Raw genomic sequence first — 23,682 nt, forward strand, 5'->3', positions numbered from 1 at the left:
ATCACTTGGATGAAATAAGCCACTTTCTTGGGACCTGCCGACTGACTGTCATCTTTTACATTATACTATCATTAAATTATTCTTAGATTTTTTAGAACAAATATAAGCAAGTTAATTTCTCATCAAAGGATTGATATACTTTGCGTGCCATTTCCTTTTGATGCAATACATTTAAGGCAGCAATAAAATATGAAGCGATTTAATATCAAAATTAGTAAAAATGTTAGTAGAGTTAAGAAAACCAATACATTTAGCCAGTCTCTAACGGGTGAATAAAAACTTTCAAATAGTCAGAGTGTAAGATCAAGTTAGTGCTGGTTACTGATAGTATAAGAGGTTGCTTGTATTTGTCTGAATCTAATTAATATATTAAATACTGGCTGATGATGATTGTGACTTTAATAGTAGAATAACACAATCAAATAGTTCCATGTTTTCAATGATAACAAAAAACATACAGGTATTGCTTACTTGGAACAAAAAAAATGTAAATTGTGTTTGTAGTAAAGTGATATGGTTGTATTCATTTTTCAATAGAAACAAACAAAAAATGTTTTTAGAGCAATAGTATGTCATTTTTTCAGTGACATTACTTACCAAGTATGCATAAATTTATTTTTCGAGTATCATGTTTCTGGTACCATCAATGGCATATACTCGGCAATGTTATGTGATTATAAATCTTTGTATAACAGTGTGACTATTATCAGGTGCTTGTCATTGGAAAACTATCAAAATAGGGTGTCACATCTGACAGTTTATCCTAACACTCTCAAGCAAAGACAATCCTTGAAGCACAGATGGTACTTTTTGAAGGGGAAAAAGATATCTTAAAGGACGTTCCACAGTTAAAGTGAAATCCATGTCATTTTTACCAAACTTTGCACATAGATACTTTAGAACCTTAATATTCGAAATATGCAAAAATTAACATAGGTCCATGTGCTTGATTTTTTGGTACAGAGCTTCAAAGTTCACCCAAATTGATGTTCTTAAGAATTGCGCATTCAAAAGAATTTGGCATTTTTAGACCGCCCAAGACTACTACAATGAGTTTAAACCTCTATTACTCAGTCAAAATACATGAAAAAGTCATCAAATTTCGCAAGAGAGTTAATAATTGTATCGTTGGAATGGAGAATCTATTTATAGTGCTATTTGTTTGCAATTTTAAGTTTAACAGCACCGTCAGTTCTTAAAAATTGTGTAAAAGATAACAAAATCCCAATCTAAAAAATGTAAAATTTCAGTAACAAACTACAAACGTACAATAAATTAATGTTGTAACCCGCACCCGTTGCGGTACGGGTTAACCTGCCGGTATGCCCCCGATCGCGGGTTGCGGGCCGGGCCGAGTTCATTCTCAAACCCGCAGACCGTCATGCGAAAAAAAAAGGGAGAAGTAACGACGCATAATAAAAACATTAACAATGAAAATTGAGTTAGGATCATGTGCTTCTTACGTGGCGGATTCTTTTAGAGACGTAGATATTTCCTTTTAAAAAAATGCTGGCGTATTTTTGTCTTGTGAACATTAACAGTGAACAGGACTGAGACAGTTCGACATAAATACATCAGTTGCTCTTTCGAAGAAGGAGCGCGCGCCAGTGCAGCGCAGCACAGTCTAGTCAAAAGCAATCGCATAGGCCAATGAAACTCGATGTCGAGTTTCCCGTCCCATTTTTTCCAGCTCATAATGAGGATTTCATTATTCATTATTTTCCAGAAGATGAAAGTTTGACCTTTTGTAACCTTTGAACGCACTTTTATTCTGTGGAACTGTCTTGAAGCCAGGGAGCAAATCAATCATTTTTTTTAGGGGATTCCATTTTCATTTTTTTGGTAATATTTCAGGGTCTCCATTTCTACCGTTTTGGAGGCTACTTTTTTCATTTCGGGGGCTCTTTTCAAATGCTACGTTTTTGTATTTTGAGGAATCCCTGTTCACTTATTAAATTAATTATTACTTATTGTTTAATATTGCATGATTTTAAAGTTATTTTTTTCATGCTTAGAATCTTGGATGTGGGTGTGTTTGTGTGGGTGTGACTATGAGTTGAACTTGGATATAAATGAATTCAATATCTAATTTCTACTCCATCTAATTCCAGTACTTGGCCATGTAATAAAGGCCCACATACCCTAACTTTTCCTGATGTTCTTTGAAAACGCAGATCTCCACGAAAATTGCATTTCTCTATGGGGGAGTCTAAATTTGGTGAGAGTGAACTCATTAATAACTTAAATATACATGACAATGAAGAAATCATCTAACTTTATTTGCAGTTTTGAATAATATTCCCGAAATATAAACTCTGTCTGAAACATAAAATCACCATCATTGAGGCCATTACAGAGCGAATTGTCCCCCAGAGCTCTGGCAGAGAGACAGAGCTCAGACTGGCTAGCTAGTACAAGCGCCAATGCGCACGTGCGTGAGCCTCCCGCCGGCCTTGTAAAACAGATTGAGTTTTGTTTGATGATTTTTTTGTCCGATGCCGTATGACAACTCACCAATGCGAGGTTACTAGACTATGGGATTTATTGAGGTAGCTCGACCAAACCTCGAGCGATGTTCGTGCAGGCTCCACTCCACTTCACTACCGCTACATCGGGTAGGTAGAGCGTAGTGTATATAGCTATAGCAGAAGTGAAGTTGAGTGGAGCCTGCACGAACATCGCTCGAGGTGTGGTTGAGCATGCAGTGTCATTCCATTCACAAGAAAAAAACAAGAAAAGAATTACAGGTATTTTCATGATATACAAGTAATTGTGACTGAAAAGCTTATATTAATGTTTTATATCAGTTCTGAATCTAGATCTATGTCAAAATAGTAAAATAATGAATTATTTTCAGAATTTGATTCTTAAACGCGGTCCAAATTTCATAACGCGGGCGGGCGACGGGAAACTGAACATCGAATTTGCTGGGCAGCCTGGGCTACATGTAGCTAGCGCGCGCTGAGCTGCGGCTCCGATCCGAGGAGTTAATTGCGCGATGCTTTCGATTACGAGATCAGAGCCGACCCATTTCGGGTACAAAGTAACCCCCATAAACATTTTCTCTCCGGAATAAAAGGCGAATTTGCAAATTGTAAGTAAATTCACTCTAGGCTAGGTTAGTAGTTGGCATATATTTTCGTGATTTGAGCCTGTATAGTGTGGGGATTGCAGAAATAATTTTCATTTTTCAAAGATAAATTTACTTGCGGGTTAAAACCCGACGGGTCAGCGGGTCCCGCTTGCAAATTATTGGATTATACGGGACGGTACGGTTCGGGTTTTCACTTGCGGGTTACAACATTACAATAAATGCTGCACTTCATTCAAAATCCATATCATTTTCACCAAATTTTGCAGAGTTGTAGAGGAAGGTATACCTAAGAGGTACAAACATTAAAAAATAGGGGTTCATGTGCTTGTTTTCAAACTATCAGCATTTTTATCAGAGCAAATGTGCGTTTTAAAACCCAAAAAATGCGCCGAATGCTTAGTATCTATGTGAAGAAAAAATCAAAACCACTCTACCATTTATTCAAACTCGGGGTAATATTCGTGATTCTTGGCAGCACGGCAGAGTAAAGTATTTTGAAATTGTAGATAATATTTTTTTTAATGGTCCATGGAATAATTAGATTTTTTAGCTTCATGAAATAACGCATCGGATCTGCAGTTAAAGTGCAGACGATGAGAAAAATCAGCTCATACCCGCAGCTAATTAATCACCTGTTCATCCATTGTGACGTCAGCGCGCAGAGTGTAAACTATGCGCAGATCATAATGCGCACAAACATAACTGTGGAACGTCCTTAAACCATGAAAAAAAAATCACATTTCAATCTTTAATACTTGGCACAGACATGAAAATTTAAATTAGTAATACTATTCCTGAAAAGTACTAAAGGTAAAGCATATCTAAAACGTACTCAACACAATATTGTTGTTTCATAAAAACATTATTGAGACCAGGTAAAATTCTGTATCATTACTGCTCTGCATAGACACAAATGCATCAAGACCTAGACCGTTTAATCTTCATAATTATTGTCTATGTCACTTTGTTAGAAAGTCTGAATGTGTCATGAAAAAATATGCATCTTTGTTGTAAATTTCATTCTTTCTGTTGTGAGCTCAATATGAGATATGAAATAAATCTCCAAAATTCAAAAGACACAAGCAAAAAAAACATGCTCTAGAGCCATTTACCAGAGTACATCTAATTCATAATTTGAAGCTAAAATTGGTAAAAATGGTTTTCACAAATATCAGACACATATATCGCTCTGATCACTGTCATTTTTTAGTTTCATTTGTCCTAAATTTCAATGAGGTAAATAAATCAGACATCACTCAAAAAATGATCGGCTCTCTCTGAAGTAAGAGTGTGGGGGATACATTTGTGATTTGTAGCCAATATATCTCATCTGCCGATTTATTATTGAACAGTGCATTAGGCAACGGTGGTTTTGATTTGATGTATACTTTGCCCGGCACCATTGAGAGCATGTTTTGAAAGTATGAGATGCAGTAAGTCAAAGACAATGGAAATACTTTGAAAGAAAATAGATATCTTAGTGTAATTATCAATAAAAAACACTTTTTACAGAAGAAATATTTGTTTAATTATCAAGAAAATTGTAAATCACTCAGAAGAGAAGAGATAGATAGAAATTACTTCAAAATGTAATCAGTCAGGAAGAGACGTCAAATTCAAGAATAGATTCAGAAAAGAGGGCAAGCTCAGAGAAACTGATTTACAAACATTTAGAAAATATATCCTAAGAAAAAGAGAGTCAAATAAAGGTGTACAGAAAATGAAAGTGATTTCAAAGAGGGGAGCGAGAGACAGAGAAAGAAAGGGAGAAGGAGGAAGAAAGGAAGGAAAGAAAGAAAGAAAGAAAGAAAAGACTATTACAGAGAATGCCACAGAAAAAAAGGTGTAGAGAATAAAAGGAGGGAGAGGGGGGAGAGAAATAGCTGAGGAACAAGGAGAAAAGAAAACAAGGAAGAAAAAGGGGGAAAAGTGTCCAAGAAAAGAGCACAAGGAGTAGAAAAGACAAAGTGACGATGGGAAAAAGAGAGCAAAAGATGCAACTGTACAAGGACTCACACAGATGTACCTAACGACGAAAGGCAGAAAAAAATGAGAAAGTTAAGAACTATAGAGAAGATATGAAAGAACAAAGTATAGAAAAAGCTACGCAATAATACAGACAAGCAAACAAAACATTGACAGAGTCACAGAGAAAGTCACAGACAAGGTAGGGGGAGCTGTTCATGAAACATATAATGATTTTCACCAAGTATTGTTATATGCTACTGAAATCCTTGCTTCTGATTGGCTCAGAGCAAGTAAGTCGGTGAAAATCACTATTTGCTTCAATGAAACACTCCAAAGGAAACAAGGACATGATTCATGATAAAAGCACAGCAAACCCATGTCCCACTGCCACAATTTATATGAATCTATATCATACAGTATGTATCCCTTTTCATATTTATGTTGATTTATCATGGTGTTAAGTCTCTTTTCAATGAAGTAAGAGGTGTTGTGCAATACATGCAATACCAAAAGTACAATACGCAAAGGAATATTGTGGCAGTGGGGAGAGCAGAACCCTCATCATCGTGCATTCTCTGGGAATTATCCAACATTCAAGATGCTACAGTAGCCCTCAGGTACGCTCAAAGATTGGTCACGTCACCAAAAATTTACGATAAGTGATTGCCAATAAGATGAATATGCAGTTGACTATTTCAGTCATAAATTTTTCGAGGAAAGACGCAAAAGGTAGCGATGTCGCAAAGTTCATAATGTTCAACAAAAAAGTTGATTTATTGCCTTTTCGTGAAATTTGTTATCAGGGATGCCACGTAGGCTTGATAAAAAGTCTGAAAATCTAGAATGACCCCTTTCCTACATGAAAAAGGGTGTTTTCTGTGGCAAAGTTTAAAATGTCTGAATTTAGACTTTCATCTAAAAAGTGGCATCCCTGGCTGTCAGTGGTTGTGAACTTCCGAACGACGACGTGACCTATGTCAGTGAGTGCACAGCAGACTATGAGTATCTTAAATGTGTGATTACAGCATTGCCATGGAAGGGTGTTTCAGTGAATTTAAGAGCAAAGTGAGAAAGGGGCTTGTCAGAGGAAAGATTGCAATGTAGCAACAACTAACCCAAGGCCGTTTCACATCAGGAGCTTTTACATTCTTCTTCTGTACGAGAAATGAGAAACGAACAATGCTAAGATCGAAACGTGTACTGCGGAAAAAACTGGTGCTCACCAGAGCATGCAGTACTTCTAAGCATGCATTGTGAGCAAAATGGAGAACATTTTTCTCTCCTTACAAAAAGCAGTATTCCTTAATGCAAAGAGTCTTATCTAATTACTAAGATTTAACAAAGAAAAACACATATTATAGATTAAAAACAAAAACTATGAAACTACATGTAAATCTAAGCAAGAGAGACAGATTAATTTTGTTGCTAATTAATTTGTAACGAAAAAATCACCACACAACTAAATTCCTTCATAAAAGTAGACTACTTAACTAGTTTTCACAGCTCAAAAACATGCGACAATAAAATATGCGCAGGAATCCACTGAAAGATATTCAATTTCACAATTTGGGTCATAAACCTTCGTCAGAAAAATGGAGAATATTTACCAAGTATCAAGAAAGAAGGTGCGATTCCGCTTTCATATTTCTAATATGTAACAAGAAATCTATACCAGTCTACTTTATAATCTACGTCTCAGAACCCTCTCCAAATTCCCTATCCCGATCCCTACATTACCTCTTCTGGAATAGGCTGGAATTCTTCGTTCATATTCGTGTGATCCGAAGCCGATGCGTGTTGCCCCTCCGTGGCGGTGTACACGGGCAGGTGGGCTGGGGTGGACGATTGCTGATTATTGCTCCCACCAGCCTACAAATATCAAACAAAGGTTAAAATACAGGTTTTAATGATAAAATACTCAAAGTTAAGATAGAAAATCACAAATATCACTCTTGATTTATCATTATGTTGCTACTTTTTATTGTGTTTTCATCTACATATATATTGTGATCATATGCTGTACACACTCATGTATTTACAACTGCAATTAAACATCTTATCTACTACAAGAACAGGAGGTTAAAAGTCTAAGGGAGTTACATAACTCATCTGGAATATCACATATTATAAACATCACTTCAGGAAGCCCTGATTTTGATGAAGGGATATCGTGACTCTTTTACGGTCTATTCAAGTCAAGGGTGGTTTGAAACAACATTATCTCTTCATAGGTAATTATATATCTTTGAGCTCAAATCCACAATTATTTCACAGATAATTTTGATGTTCATAGGAACATAACTAATAAGAATGAAAAAAATACTTCAAAGCATTTTTTCAAACTTTAATCTGATTTGGTTTTGTTTGTTGCTTTTTTTTCTGAATTTTTTTACTCTAACATGGTATAGGGTCAAATAATGTTAAAGCAACTGATTCTCTCTTCATGTTAGCCACTGTGATTCAATCATGTTGAAAGGGTTGAAAGATTTACTTGTTTCAATTAGGTATTTAAACAGAAATACTACATATGCAGTAAATGTGGGAGACAAACACAATTTAGAACACAAATTATGCTTTTAATCCACTAAACACAAAATATACATTTAATAGATTAAGCACCTTACATCCCATTAATAAAGCATCAACACAAGTGCACAAGACATATCAAAGACGTACAAAAAAGGTGATAATGCAACAAACAGTAAACATATTCTACAAATGACTTGCGACAGAAATCTATTTATTGACACAAGCTACAATGTCAGAAAAGGTCATACGACCTTCTCCAATCAGCTACCTAATGGCATAACCTTTGACCTCTCTGTGGGGCAAAGCACCACAAGAGAATTACAAAGTCATGGTGTACAAATTTCAAGCACCTAGTCTACATAATCAGACTGTCTACATTTTGCAATTTATTTCTATGAATTTATTACTAGATGAAGCAGAGTTATAAGCCCTAGCCTTTCCAACTGACTATCAATATCCATTTGCCCCATACCTCTCCATCCCTCCCCCCCCCAAAAAAAAAAAAGGTCGACAAGTAATAACAGACTAAAATTTGACACTTCAACACATTATTCCATATCTTTATCAAGGTTGGAGACTAGACTCTAAATCATGTCTGTGTCAAAGCAGCCATAGTACATTAGAGAAACTAGTCTCTTACTTCAGACTCTGCATTATACATTAAGTAAAAATCTGCAGACTACATCCCCCATTTCCTTCTCCCTGTCCAAAATTCTATGTAAATAAGATAAACATGAAAAATTATTCAAAAAATACAAATAAAAGCCTTGTTGTAATCATGGTTCAAGCTCAAGTGATTATAAATCCCACATATCGCCTCATCCACTGTCATCCCCGTATCCCCCACCCCTTCCCCTCCCTCCCTCTCTCTCTGTGTTTATGAGATGCTCGTCGTTCCAGTCCAAGTCCTAATTCAGATGCAAATGATCACCCATGCAGCGAAGCAAAACTCCATTTTAAATACTACTTACTCCTGCAACTGAAACAGGGGTAACCTACTATATATACATCACTAGAGATGCTTGAATGTATTCTGTTCAGTAATTTAATCGAACCTAAGAAATAAATTTCATCACATTTTGCAGAGTCACTAATTATTTTTATGTACATGTATGAAGTATGTAGGTTTTAATACTTATTTTCTTCTCTTTTTTTGAGAACCCAAACCTAATTTCAATATCAATCCAATTTGCTCAAAATGTATAAGTACACATAATTCTAGCAATGTTCCTATGGCTTTCACTACATGAAATTATACCCAAGCTAATTATTGACTGCTTTTCACCTAGACATTTCGATTTTGCAATAAGTATACCTTTACATTTGCAACGAGTATACCAATTAAATTTGCATATTTTGCATTTTTAACACATTTCAATTCCACTAATTTGAGAAAATTTTATTGACATAACACACACACACAAAACAAAAACTGTAAAGCAAAACAAAGATAATTCTTCTCAAATAACTTCTTTTAGAAAATGAAAATGTCATATTCATTTCTATATGACATTAACAAGGAAATTGTAAAAAAAATGCCAATATGAGTTGAAAATTATGAGTAGTAAAATGAAATATAAAAACTGTCGTTTATTTCTTGATTTTTTTAATCATAGCATAATTCGGTTTTAACAAATGATTTTTAAAAATGATATAATTCCACTATACAAATGGAAACAAGAGAAAAGAATAAAAAAAAGAATGAATAAAACTGTCGCATACACAGCTGATTTTATGAAGAAAATGCTGTGAACTTCACTCATTTTTAGAGAGTGAAAGTCAAAGTGAAAGTCGAACTGATAGTGTACATAACCAGAATGTCAACAAATGATCTGATTACATATTTTGCCTGTCAAAAGGAACATTTGGAGAGGAAATGGAAGAAAAGGACTTTTAATTCTACTAAACGGAAATAAAGAATTGGCAAAAGAATTTATGAATAACTGGGTGATATATTACTAAAAACATCGAACCTAAAAGCATTAAATCTTAAAAAGCAGAGAGAAACAATGAATAGTCTACACAAAACACACAACTCTTAAGAATATTATCATCACTGTTGAGGGTTGATATTTTTTTAATACATGTATCTTCAAATGAATTATTATTTAAAGTTTAACAGAAGCAGTCTTTATGATGTTATTTTTTTTTTCTTTATCTCTTTTTAAGACTTGCAAAAAAGCAAATTATTACAATAATTTTCTCTATCAATTTTAATTGTTTCCGCATTCACTAGTGCTGCACATGAACTAAAAGCAGATTATCAACACATAATTTTACACGAGAATTGAATGTGAACAACAATTTCCAGAAGCACGATTTTCCTATTCTTCTCTTTATACAGAATGAATATAGGGTTTAATCAGATGTTATGCCAATCGCATTTAACCATCGCATTCTCCCTATAGCTTTTAAAAGCTGTTTCTTTCTTTCCTCTAATACTCAATCATACCACAAAGACCGCAATTATAATTTTCTGCATTAAAAAGTATTCAATACATTTACAGGTGCATGTTGATGTATAAACAAAGCAAACCATAAACGATAACTGTGCACTACTACATCTTACGTGTACAAGGCACAGTATTTTCAAAGAATATAATGAAATCCACATTATGCTATATGCTTCTAAGGCTGTGTTTATGCTTCCACTTTTCAGGCCAGAATCAGCGTTTCCAAACGTGATTAGTCCAAAACACCGTTGCGTCCATGCTTACTTTCATTTAAACGCTGTTTCAAAACACCGATCGTAAACTCACAAAAAGGTGCGTTTGTAAACGTCGTTTGACCAGAATCAGGCTTTCTGGGGAAGTATAAACAGAACCACGATCGTAAACGTGTTTAAATGACGTCATTTGGTACATGATTCCGGTGAGATGAAAATCCGCGGGCAAATACAGTCGCATTGCTCCATGGTCGCATGTTACCTCAATTACCTCTCATCTCCCTTGTTTTGCATTAGTATTATTACTAGTATTACTCTTCCAATTTGTCATCACGATGAACGTTGAGGGATTTACACCAAAAAAAACCCTGGAACATGAGTTATAATGAGTAGACATCGCAAGATGCCCCAGTAGCATAAACAAATAGATATTTTATTATTTTGTATACTTAATATTCTTTGGTTTTTTTTACTATTATCCTCACCATGGTGGAAATTATATGGCTATATCAAGAAGCTCCATGCAATTACTAAAATATCGGAAATTGTTCGATGTTTATATAACAGTCGACGTACCTTCCCCATTACAACACTCGGAAAAAAAAAACTTTCAAAAAAGGGCGCGCCCAATTTGACCTCGCTTTCTTGCTCAACAAAAACTACGATGCGAAGCCAGCTGGAGATCGTGATTTCGCCTCTGAAAAGTTAAGCATAAACAGCACTCCCAGAACCACGTTTACGATCGGCGTTTTGGATCGACGTTTGAAAACGCTGATTCTGTCCTCGCAATGGAAGCATAAACACACCCTAAGAAGTATAGGTATTAAATGCTACAGGAAATTGTAACAAAAGGGAATACATAACAAATTTACAATTTTAACTGTTTCAAGTTACTGAAATCATTTGATTTGATTGGCCGATAGTGAACTAGTTATGGAAACTATACATTTGTTTATGAAAAGAGACCCAGATATATTATTTCTTAAGAGTTAATTTTCTATAGGTTTAGATTACACATGCATCACATAGATTTTACAACTAATATTTAAGCTTGGTTAGTACTCCAAAAGCAATTTTCTATAGGTTTGGAGTTGGCCTAGATCTACGCGACTATCAACAGATATAAAATTAGAGGACTTAAGCGAAAACTTATTTTCTATTTCTGACCCCGCATTCAGACGCACAAATTGGTGTTATTTTCATCTGACCTATAATATGCATATAATACGTATATGTATCAAATAATACGTATATGACACCCATGATACGATACATACGAACCATACATACATGTATGTTACAACGCGTATGATATAATGTATGATATAATATGTTTGATGATACCGGTATGTATTATATTGTATGTACGATACAGTTCATGATAAAACATGTACATGTATGTATTAAACAATATACACGAGATGATCATTCAGACGCAACGGCCATCATAAAATAGTATTATGGGAGCATCGGACATAACACCCGTTGATATCTTGAAACGACTTATCAGTATTTATAAGAAGATTCATTTCGAGAACTTGCTTGTCCGAATGCGGGGACAGACACGATTTTACCACACTTTTGCCAACAACCTTTAATAGACGTTCTAATAGACGTTCTAATCTACGTTCTAATCTAACATCTAGCACTTACCTTGTTCTGTATCATATTATTAGCAGCCTTCGTAAGTTGTTTCTCGAGTACACTTATTCTCGTTTTAATTCCATTAATGTCCTTTTGGAGTTTTTCAGATGGATTATTCAAGTACTCATTTTCCGTGTGCTGTAGGCGTTCAGTGCAGGAAGGGAATAAAAATATGAAATGGATGCAAAAATTTGAAAATTAACAAGCAAAAAAAAAGGATTAAGAAAAGGGAGTGTGAAAAATTGACACACAGAGAAGAAACAGTTCACGAAACGTACCGAAATTCAGGCCATTAGGAGTTTGAAAGCTTCTAGATGCATTATTTGGAAAGATGGCGCTGATTTTTTCTATTTTTATAGCATTGTTATTACTAACTGACACTTGTCTGTGTTATCTATGAGAGATACAATGCATTATTTGAACTTTAGCATACAGAGCACTATGATAAAGTTGCTTCTTTTTTTATAATTTTTTTTTCATGTTTTTCATGAAGTAACAGGGTTTATTCCTTATTGTTTCAAAGTTAAGGATAGATTGGAAATGGCATTGCAGCATACAATAGAGCTTTACAATTATAGTTGCTTCTTTTTTAATATATTTTTCTTTAAATAATTGGATAAGTTTTTTTTTCTTTTTGTTTCAAAGTTAAGGATATATTGGAAATTACATTGTAGGAAAATCTAGTTTCTATCGTACAATCTTTCCGCTTATTATCTACAAGCTTTCAAACATCCCATACAAATAACAAGATGCATACAACAGACCAATGATCTGCAACAAACAAATAAACAAAAACTGACACAAAAAACAGACAAAAAATCTAAAAATCAACCCTAAAGGAAGAAAATAATGAGTGCATGACATCAAAAAAAAGGCTTCCCAAATTTTGACAAATTTGAAAGATAATCATGCAATGTCCGCAATATGTTGACAATATTTAATTTATCCTTTTTTTTGGAAAGAATTTCAAAGCAGAAGCATGTGGACTGCAAATGGCAAGCTGAGAGCGATGCAAAAGAAGAACGAAGGGTTTATCTTTTGTTTTCTTCCATTTACTTACGTCGATGGATTCTACATCGATACTTTTCTTGCGTTTATGCCATGCTCTCTTTTTGACGGAGGGGGACTTGGGGGCCTCAAGATTAGTGAGGCTCTGAGACCGTTTCTTATGCAGACTGGATTTGCGTCTGCTGAACGGCGAGGCCCACTAACAAAAGGTTTGGTGGCCAAAATAAAAAGGGGTGGAAAATGGAAATAAAAGAATACGTAATCAAATGGGGGTGGGGAATAATGATTGGATCGTAGAGAAACAGATAGTTAACCTAATGTGAGCTAAAAATGATGTCATCTTTTGATGCAATGCAACAATTATTTTCAATGCAATGGAATTTATCTTTTTAATGTAGTTTAGTGTACAGGATAATTTGGAAGAATAGCTCAGGATATATGAATGTAGCAAGCAGAAGCTTGGGGATTGCTGTTTTACAGTACATGTAATTACTGCACTTGTAATAATTAAATTCATTAACATTCAATAAGATAACATCATTTTCAGAACACCATCACATGACATGAAAAATGCTTTACTACTAATTGAAAATTGAATCCTACTGACCAAACTAAACAAATTCAAACGGAGTAACCTACCAAAAAAATATGCAATCATTAAAACAAATGACAACCAGCACTGAAATACAATTACCAATCTAGAAAAGAAATTGAACATTTAACAAAGGAGAAAGGTTTCAAATTAAATTCAGATAGAGAATATAAACTCCACATAACAATACAATAAAACAAATCACATGGCCATCATTAGTGTCAGAATTATCAAATTTGGAAAGAAAGAGAAATATCTGTCAAGAAAAAGAATTGAAAACATTAAATTCACAATATCGAAATGAACAAAGACAGATAATAAAATAATAAATAATTTGTTGGATGCCAAATCACAGGGAGGGCATTAACTACAAACCTTGCCTAAGTATCGTTTTTAAAGCGATATGTACCATCGAGTATGAACTCACCTTCAAGGTGTGCAATGTCAATACTTGCATTAGATGGGGAGAGGCATGTAACATGACCTTAAACTAGTATACCATTACTGTATCTAATGAGATTGGCATCCGAAAGGTGTTCAGGTGTGGGGCTTACAATTTCCTGTCAGTTAATATCTGTCTTAAATCTTATCTCTACCCCCCCCCCCCCACCTTGCCCCTGGCATTTTTTTTTCAAACATTATCTCTCACCTATAAAATCTTCTTTATTTTTCATTCTTATGACTTCTCCCTCCCTCTCCTCAACCCAGCACCCCCCCCCCCCCCTGTTCACTAGTTGGTCTGCATGCACAGACCCTGATTGGAACTTTTATCAATAAGTGTGCCTCCACTCAAAAGACTAGCACATGTATACAAAACTTGCTGTGAGGGCCTTCATTACACAAGGCATGAGTAGGCTGCACTTCAGACCCTTTACTCGAGTGAAGGGTTTGCCCAGCAGACTATTCACTACTCTTCTTTACCTCTCTTCTCTCTCCCACACTCCCTCATCTGCAGCCCTTACCCCTCTTTCTCACTCTGATTCTTAAGAGCATTTTTTTCATCCACAAACAAAACAGGCAAGGGGAAATTCCTAATAATCATTATGAATTAATAATAACATTGATATTTTGAGGAAAATAAAAAATATATATATCACAAACTGCCAACTTAAGATTTCCAGCTATGCTATACACTCTACTTTTAAAACAAGCTTGTGCATATCTACCAAATCAATTCCCTGATTTCATTCTTCTGTTGAAATTGATATTGAAATGATAAGTCTTGGCTTAAAAGAAATGTAAATCATTCAATATTCATACCCTAACCAAATCAAATCGATAGATTAAAGCGAATATCAGTTAATAGAGTGCACCATGGCTTTTGTAATACAAGCAGTAGAGCAAAAATAATTGCACAATATTTTTGAAAATATACTACACTTACCGATAATATCTCCCACCAGTATACTAAACAACTGACCCATTATACTCATATAAATAGACACAGGGTCGATAAAGGCGGCCTGTTTGACATGTGTTGTTAGATTCAAGTTTGACACCCCAGTACTGTCATATGTGCAACAAATGGCAAATCAATTCTATCTCTTAGTCTCCCTATGTTTGTATTTCATACGTCACAGTCTTTACTTTCATTATGGCCCTCTTTCAATATGATAAATTTCTCAATGACTCACTTTCTCTTTTTACTAATTCTTTATTCTTAAAATTCTCTCTTGCTCATTGTTTTAAGTGCCATCTTTACACCCAATTCCTAATTATGCATTAATAAGAATCTGCTAATTCAATTATTTTCAATTTTTCATTATCTGCAATAAATTGCAACACACTCATCAAAACAGTCCCACATGTTTATTCCTGTGTTACTACCTGTACCACAATCCACACAATAAAAAGAACCTTGAGAAACACACCCTCATTGACAGCAAACAGGATCTATAATTATCTCAACCTTCAATCCAACAGCTATATAGACCTATGTGTATGTTATAGAATACTTGTTTCAATTCAAATTACTGAATGTAACTTATTCATAATAGGCAGGGATTCATATTTGTATCATTTAATTGACTGGTCGGTCGGGCGGTCGATTGATTGATTCATTCATTAAACATTCATAGAATCATTCATTCATTCATTGTTTGATAGATACATGTAGATTGATTGATCCATTCATTAATTGTTTAATGATTGATTGATAGTTTGATTGATTGATTGACTGACTGACTGACTAATTAATAGATTGATTGATTGAATGAATGGTTGATAAATTGATTGATTGACTATTGAATGATTGATTCACTGATTCATTCATTTATACATTCATTCATTCATTCATTGAATCTTTGATCAATTGAATGATTGATTGATTGATTCATTCATTCATTGAATCTTTGATCAATTGAATGATTGATTGATTCATTCATTCATTCATTGAATCGTTGATCAATTGAATGATTGATTCATTGATTCATTCATTCATTGAATCTTTGATCAATTGAATGATTGATTGATTCATTCATTCATTCATTGAATCTTTGATCAATTGAATGATTGATTCATTCATTCATTCATTGAAACTTTGATCGATTGAATGATTGACTGATTCATTCATTCATTCATTGAATCTTTGATCAATTGAATGATTGATTGATTGATTCATTCATTCATTGAATCGTTGATCGATTGAATAATTGACTGATTCATTCATTCATTCATTGAATCTTTGATCAATTGAATGATTGATTCATTCATTCATTCATTCATTCATTCATTGAATCGTTGATCGATTGAATAATTGACTGATTCATTCATTCATTCATTGAATCGTTGATCGATTGAATGATTGATTGATTCATTCATTCATTCATTGAATCTTTGATCAATTGAATGATTGATTGATTGATTCATTCATTCATTGAATCTTTGATCGATTGAATGATTGACTGATTCATTCATTCATTCATTGAATCTTTGATCAATTGAATGATTGATTCATTCATTCATTCATTCATTGAATCGTTGATCGATTGAATGATTGACTGATTCATTCATTCATTCATTGAATCTTTGATCAATAGAATGATTGATTGATTCATTCATTCATTCATTGAATCGTTGATCGATTGAATAATTGACTGATTCATTCATTCATTCATTGAATCTTTGATCAATTGAATGATTGATTGATTCATTCATTCATTGAATCGTTGATCGATTGAATGATTGATTCATTGATTCATTCATTCATTGAATCGTTGATCGATTGAATGATTGATTGATTGATTCATTCATTCATTGAATCGTTGATCGATTGAATGATTGATTGATTCATTCATTCATTCATTGAATCGTTGATCGATTGAATGATTGATTGATTGATTGATTCATTCATTCATTCATTGAATCGTTGATCGATTGAATGATTGATTCATTCATTCATTGAATCGTTGATCGATTGAATGAATGATTGATTCATTCATTCATTCATTGAATCTTTGATCGATTGCATGATTGATTGATTGATTCATTCATTCATTGAATCGTTGATCGATTGAATGATTGATTGATTGATTCATTCATTCATTGAATCGTTGATCGATTGAATGATTGATTCATTCATTCATTCATTCATTCATTCATTCATTCATTGAATCTTTGATCGATTGAATGATTGATTGATTGATTCATTCATTCATTCATTGAATCGTTGATCGATTGAATGATTGATTGATTGATTCATTCATTCATTGAATCGTTGATCGATTGAATGAATGATCGATTGATTGAATGATTGATTGATTGATTCATTGATTCACTGATTGATTAAATAGTTGATTGGTAAATCAATAGATGGAACAATTGATCGACTACAGTTTAAACTCATCATTCAAAACCAAACAGAATTTGCTCACAGTGTAAATGACCTCAATGTTACCACCACTTGTCTTTCTAGCAGTAGTAGTGAGAGTTGCATACTTCTCAAGTATCTGTTCAGTATATGGTTTCACGGTTGACTATACCACTTCCTCTTAGGGTAATAATTGCTGAAGTACCCTGCAAAATGCTTCTCTACATGAAATTTGTATACATTTTTGAATGATATATAAATATACTGATGCCTTATTCAAACTTCAATATAAATACTATTAAATGCTATTATGAACTGTTCAAAAGTGTAATTCAAACTATAATAAAAGGAAAAGATGTCACCAATTTATAAAATGTCAAATCAACGATAAAACATTGTTGATTCACCTTAAGCATTTCAAAAATATTTTGTTAGAAATACACAAGAAAACTATAAAATTGACCTCTAAAATACCATACCAGTACCGATAATGGCTTGATTAGTGATTTAAATTAGTACTTACTATGGTTACATTAAGATCCTCGTATAAATTTTGTGCTTAGAAATCCAAACAGAAGGATGCAAGCAGCTCAACATCGGTCAAAAATAGATGCAAACAACTGAGGAAAGCCTTGGATAGTCATACCAACAGTTAGTCATATGATTGGTAGGATACTACTGTACTACCAGGCCAGTAGACAATTCTAACCAAAGTTATTTCACAGAATATATAAAACCACAGCTCCCTATATTGCGAAAAGACACCATTTGAACATCTGTCACATTGACGATGCGTATATGCAGGTAGGCATATTAATGCATGAAGAAAGTGCAGTTATAGGGCCTACTGTAATGTACAGTTTTACTGCAAGCTTTCAGAATTACCTATGAATGTCCAGGAATACTTTGGAGTATCAAATTAAGGAGAGTAAGATGACTATGGAAAACTAGTAGAACCTTTATTGAATTTGAATTTATAAAATACAGTTAAAACCTTCTTTTGAAAACTAATAGAATTGAACTCACCACTGAATAAAACTATTGACCAAGGTTCATGTTCATCAGGTATCATTTTCCATCATCCTTCACACAAGCAATCAAAACAAAGCTTCTTTGTACGCAACCTCAAGAAGTTCAGAAACAGCACTGGTCTCAATGATTACAGAACAAATTCATAGACAAATACTCAACAAAATGTCGAAAAATTATAAAATTATGATCCAGCTGGGCTGAAGCAGTTTCTTACACGAGGCTGGGAATATTCTTGTTTGCTGTAAAAATTCTTCGCTTGGAGAAAGTGGTCTGAATATTTAGCCTAACTGGGACTTGTGCATGAAGGTTCCTCTTGCTCAAGAAAATGAACACTAAGTTGTATTTGTGCTAGTCTTTGGTAAAGGCCCACAGGTTGGTGAAGTTTTCCTCAGGATCTGTTCTGCAGACTAAATGCATATTCCATCTCATCTAACTTCAAAATTTAAGAATACCGCAAGTTTACAATGAATAAAACTGATAACACTGCAACATTAGTGTTAACAGATAGGCCCTAATCACACTGAGTAGATTGCTTTGGTGTTATGCTGGGGGAATTGTTCTCTGATCACAGCAACTGGCTTCATCATACTCTTGAACCACAATATGCTTCACAGGAGAGGTGGACTGGAGAGGGGGTCCAAAGAATGACTGGTTGATTTGTGGAGTAGAAAGAAGACTCTACCCACTCTTCTGATTGTAAATTAATTTCAACTTCTAACAGGAGCAAGTCGCCAGCCGATACAACATTCACAAAAACAAGCAGCGGTAATAATCAAACAAATCTTCTCCAAATTGTGTATTTCGTCAAAACATGATGTTGCACTTCTACTGGTAATACACTCATAAGGAAATGGTAGTTGACTGTCAACTGCAAGGTACAAGTTCATACTCACTGACAATTCATTTTTTATACACTCCAAATCGTTTCAAGGGTATACGGTCATCAATATTACCTTTTCCCCACCAATACACTTCCTGGATTCTGAGTAGTTTCATGTACAGCTGTAATGACAATAATACCTCACCTCTATACTTACATCTCCCTGTCTAAACTTTGACTATTTCTTCTTCCAGAATAAATCCCTTCATGAAGAGGGAGTTTCACTGACAACTTTACACTGAATTCTTGCACCTGATTGACTGGGAGCAAACTTGCGAGTGAAAAACCAGTGACAAGATGTTTCCCAAAATGCTTGCAGCTAGTACGCTTTCGTCCAAATAAGAGAGATAACCATGCAGAATTTACCATGAAAACATTAAATGTCAAATGACAGGCCCTTTGTGAATATTCAAAAGAAGGGGATTTCCCTCAAAGGGTTGTAAATTTCACAATCAGTCCTCATTTTCAAAATAATCCAAACATAAAAAGTTTCCCCAAAACATGTTTTTCTAGTCTTTACTAATAGATGCAATTTCTATACTGCAATTTCATTTCCATTGTTGAAGGGGGTCTTTCTCTGTCTGTCTCGTCTCTCTCTTTTTACTTTTCACTATTGCATAGGGACCACTGTTCTTGCTCCTTTACATCCCTTGCTTATCCATTCACCCCACCCCAACTCCTTCTCCCTCTCCCCCTTCCCTCCCCCATCTCTCTCTATCCCCCTTTCCCCCCCAAGCTTTCACAGTACAAGCTTTCTGCATTATACACCATCTCTCTATCATTCCCAAAACCACAGTTCATAAGTCCATACTTTCAACGACCAATCAATACTAAAAAAACGCCTTCGCAAATCCGTAACGTAACACTACCAGGATTTACACACATAAATACCATGAACCCAAATAAATAACACTACTGCAATAGCTAGATTACCTTGACAACACCACATATTCATCACGTATTCAACATGGCTGTATATGAGGTTGCCAATTTACTAATCAGATACAAACTCATATTGCTAAAAGTTATCTTCCTTATTCATGATGCAATTATTGCTTTTTCTCGTAATTCCTAAAGAGAATTCTGATGTCCTAATTTAAACTGATAAAAATTCAAATGATGCAATTTTCCTATTAAACCTTTAAGCTATGACTTTCAATTAATGGGGAGATTATTACTTCAGATCTTATTGTAGATGCACATGATTTGATTACCGACACAAAGTGGATATTCGATTCCATGCAAGCAAAGAGACAACATGCATAGGCTATAAATGCCTTTCTTGATTTACTCTGATAGTTCAGTGGTATAAATTACCAACAATTCTATCCTTTCTGGATAATATTCTGATTATATTTATAAACCTATCGTTATCCTTTCCAATCAACTTGTGCATCCCATGTTCCTTCCATGAAGGGAGATTTGCCAATTTAATAATCTGGTAAAAGTGCAAATAGTTTTATAATTCTATTTTAAAACAAATGGCACTTTCAGATTAAAGATTTGTTTAGGGGCAGGATTATATTAGTGATCTTTTACATTAAATTTACATGATTGAACATGTGAAATGTGATGGTTATTTTTAAAAAAACAGGTTTGTGGGTGACTGATACTTACATTGCGAGAAGTCTTCATGTTTATTACTAATAAAATGGCATACCTCAAGGGCCCTCCTTAAGACCATTGTTATTCACACACATCTCCCACAGTTCACTAGGAGGCTTTCATGTTCGTTGTCAACAGTGAAAACCACTGACAATTCTTTTAAGCTACTGAAATCCTTGGATTTGATTGGCCAAGAGTCAATATTGTCCATAAAGATCACTACCCAAACGCTTCTTGAAAGGCTACCATGTTGGTTGAAAGAATAATAGAAGGGATCTATCGTTATGGTCTGAATACTTACGTCTAATAACGTCCTTTCTTGCTCCAGCATGCGTTTGAATGTGTTTAACCTTTCAGACTTTACTTGAGCGTCTTGTTGAGACTGGATAAAGACAAAAGAGATAAAGACAAAATATGAAATACAAGAAGGGGTGTGTATCGCAAGGTCAAGTATCACAAAGCAGTTTTAACTCATGCATAACTTTACAATTAACTGGAAAATTAGGATATATTTGAAACAGGGGCCCCCAACTCCAAGAACAAGAATATTCTACTAAAAAAAGGCCCAATCATTGTTTTGAATAAATTCTCTGTTACTCTGAGTTCTTATGAAACCATTTTGTTGTTGTAGTTTTGTTTGGGGAGTTTTTAAAGGAAGAACAAAAATGTCCAGAAGTCTGGCTGACACCCATGAGTAACTTTATTGAGATTACTTTCAAATTATCAATTTTGATTTTAGTACCGGTACTCATTTTAGCAATCTTTCATGGAAGTAATTCATTTATAATATCGACATGTATATATCTAAATTGCTGTTCGATTATAATCCTGACAGCGTCTATCTACTCTATGGAAGATGATAGATAATATTACTATTTGCTTCATACAGAAAGGTATCATTTTCCCCCTGAGTGTTATAGACCTTTAAAGCTCAAAACATCCCTCCAGCCCTTCCTTCCCTTCTGCCCCCCCCCCCCATCCTTAGCTTCATAATTTCAACCACGAATCATTCAGCAACATCTAATTACACTCAGCTGCGTGAGGCATATTGTCACCACCTGTCCATATTAATATAACACACTGCTCCGTTCTAAATTAGGCCCCAAATTGCCACCGCTTTCCAAATAACGAGCCATTATTGTGGTCAATTTGTTTAAAGTGTACTTGAAATACCCTTGTTCATAAAACCAAAAGTTAATTCCATTGCCAAAACAGATCATTTTCACCATACTAAATCTACAATGCACTTTTGGTTACTACTGGTATAGATGTAGGATATACAGCTATTTATTTTAAGATTATAGAAGCTTGGAATATGGTTTGAAATTAACATAAGGGAAAGGGAGAGAAGCGTGAATTTCTTCAAATTTACTTTTATCATTATTCAAAAGAAGTACATATGCACGGGTCAATGCAATGTTAATATAAAATCATTCCATTACACTTAAAACAATCAACATGTATACTGCAGAGCTGCCAAGTTGTATTTTGCATTTTCAGTATTCTTATCCCCCAAAATCAGTATTTTGACAAAAAAATCAGTATTTTTACCGTGTGAGATAAATATTTTGTATTTTTCCAAAAAAAAATGTGCACTGCTCTTGCAGATGAAAAAAAAAAAACATTTAAACTTGTGTATATCTCACCCTGGTTTTACAAAATGATTGAAAAAAAAACAAGTTACCTGAAATTACATTGATCTAATAACCATATTTGTGTACGTTTTATGAAATAGAGACATATAGAAATGATTTTTCTCGATAAATTTTGATTTTTTTTTTAATACAAAGAAAAAACGTACTGCCGTATTTTGGTTGCAAAAACGTACTAAATACAGAAAAATCGTACTACTTGGCAGCTCTGATACTGGCATTAATCCTAGGTAGCATTTCATGAAACAAGTAATGTAAAAAGGTACTGAAAATCCTTGAATCTGATTGGCTCAAAAGAAATAAGACACTGAAAATTAGTGACTTTTTGATTCATGAAACACTCCCCTATTGACTTTTTTCACACAAGGAAGCATCAATCCTAGGTAGCATTTCATGAAACAAGTAATGTTAAAAGCTACTGAAAATCCTTGAATCTGATTGGCTTAAAGGAAATAAGACAGTGAATATCACTTGACAACTTGCTTCATAAAACACTCTCCTATTGACTTTGTTCACACAAGGAAGCATTAAGTCACTCACAGTGCAATCTGTTATTGTATCGTTACGACTTAGCTGCTACAATCATAAATCATTATTAGCGCTCATCACAACTAGAAGGGGTGTAACTGCCCAGTTATAAATTATAATTCCATTCAGTACCATGCTAGTGCTGTCATAAATCACATGTATGATATTACTAATCTTGCTCACATATAAATTGTTATTAAAGTGACCATTAAATGACTGCAAAGAAAAATAATATTCTACTTTATTACAATCAAAGATGATATTATTCATTGCTGTTATTGCTAATGATTTCATTTACCTATAACTTTATTGTAAAGGATGGAATCTTGATTTCATACATCAAATTTCCACAATACTAATACTTTTATTGATCATTTAAACTCGCTTGTAAAATCAAAATTGCAATTTCAATCATATAAACTATTTCCAAGAAATTTAACATATGAGTCACTCGACATAAATTGATTGCATGAAATGGGACAAAATTTATGTCATCATTAATGGATTGAAAAATGAATGAAAGGAAAATTATATAATCCCAACAAATTGATTGCAATGTATGAATTGCGCCCAGTGAAGTGAATAATGGCAAGCTTTTGATAATTGAAACCATTTTTGTGGGGCTGAAGGTGCTGTAATGTGACAAATGGCATGCATTTAATATCTTTTAGTGTTAA

At 34.1% G+C, this 23,682-nt stretch overlaps 1 protein-coding gene across 1 annotated transcript in view; it reads right to left on the bottom strand.

Moving 5' to 3' along the window:
* LOC129266447 (rho guanine nucleotide exchange factor 12-like) overlaps positions 1-23,682 on the bottom strand; it is a 116,635-nt gene that overhangs the window by 78,304 nt on the left and 14,649 nt on the right. Inside the window, exons 5-8 of the mRNA XM_064103408.1 lie at positions 21,127-21,207; positions 11,910-12,038; positions 6,800-6,931; positions 6,178-6,216 (exon numbers count right to left, since the gene is read on the bottom strand). Coding sequence (XP_063959478.1) covers positions 6,178-6,216; positions 6,800-6,931; positions 11,910-12,038; positions 21,127-21,207 — 381 coding nt within the window. The remainder of the gene's footprint in view (positions 1-6,177; positions 6,217-6,799; positions 6,932-11,909; positions 12,039-21,126; positions 21,208-23,682) is intronic.

The sequence above is a fragment of the Lytechinus pictus genome, chromosome 8, assembly GCF_037042905.1.
Source record: "Lytechinus pictus isolate F3 Inbred chromosome 8, Lp3.0, whole genome shotgun sequence".
Classification (NCBI taxonomy): Eukaryota; Metazoa; Echinodermata; class Echinoidea; order Temnopleuroida; family Toxopneustidae; genus Lytechinus; species Lytechinus pictus.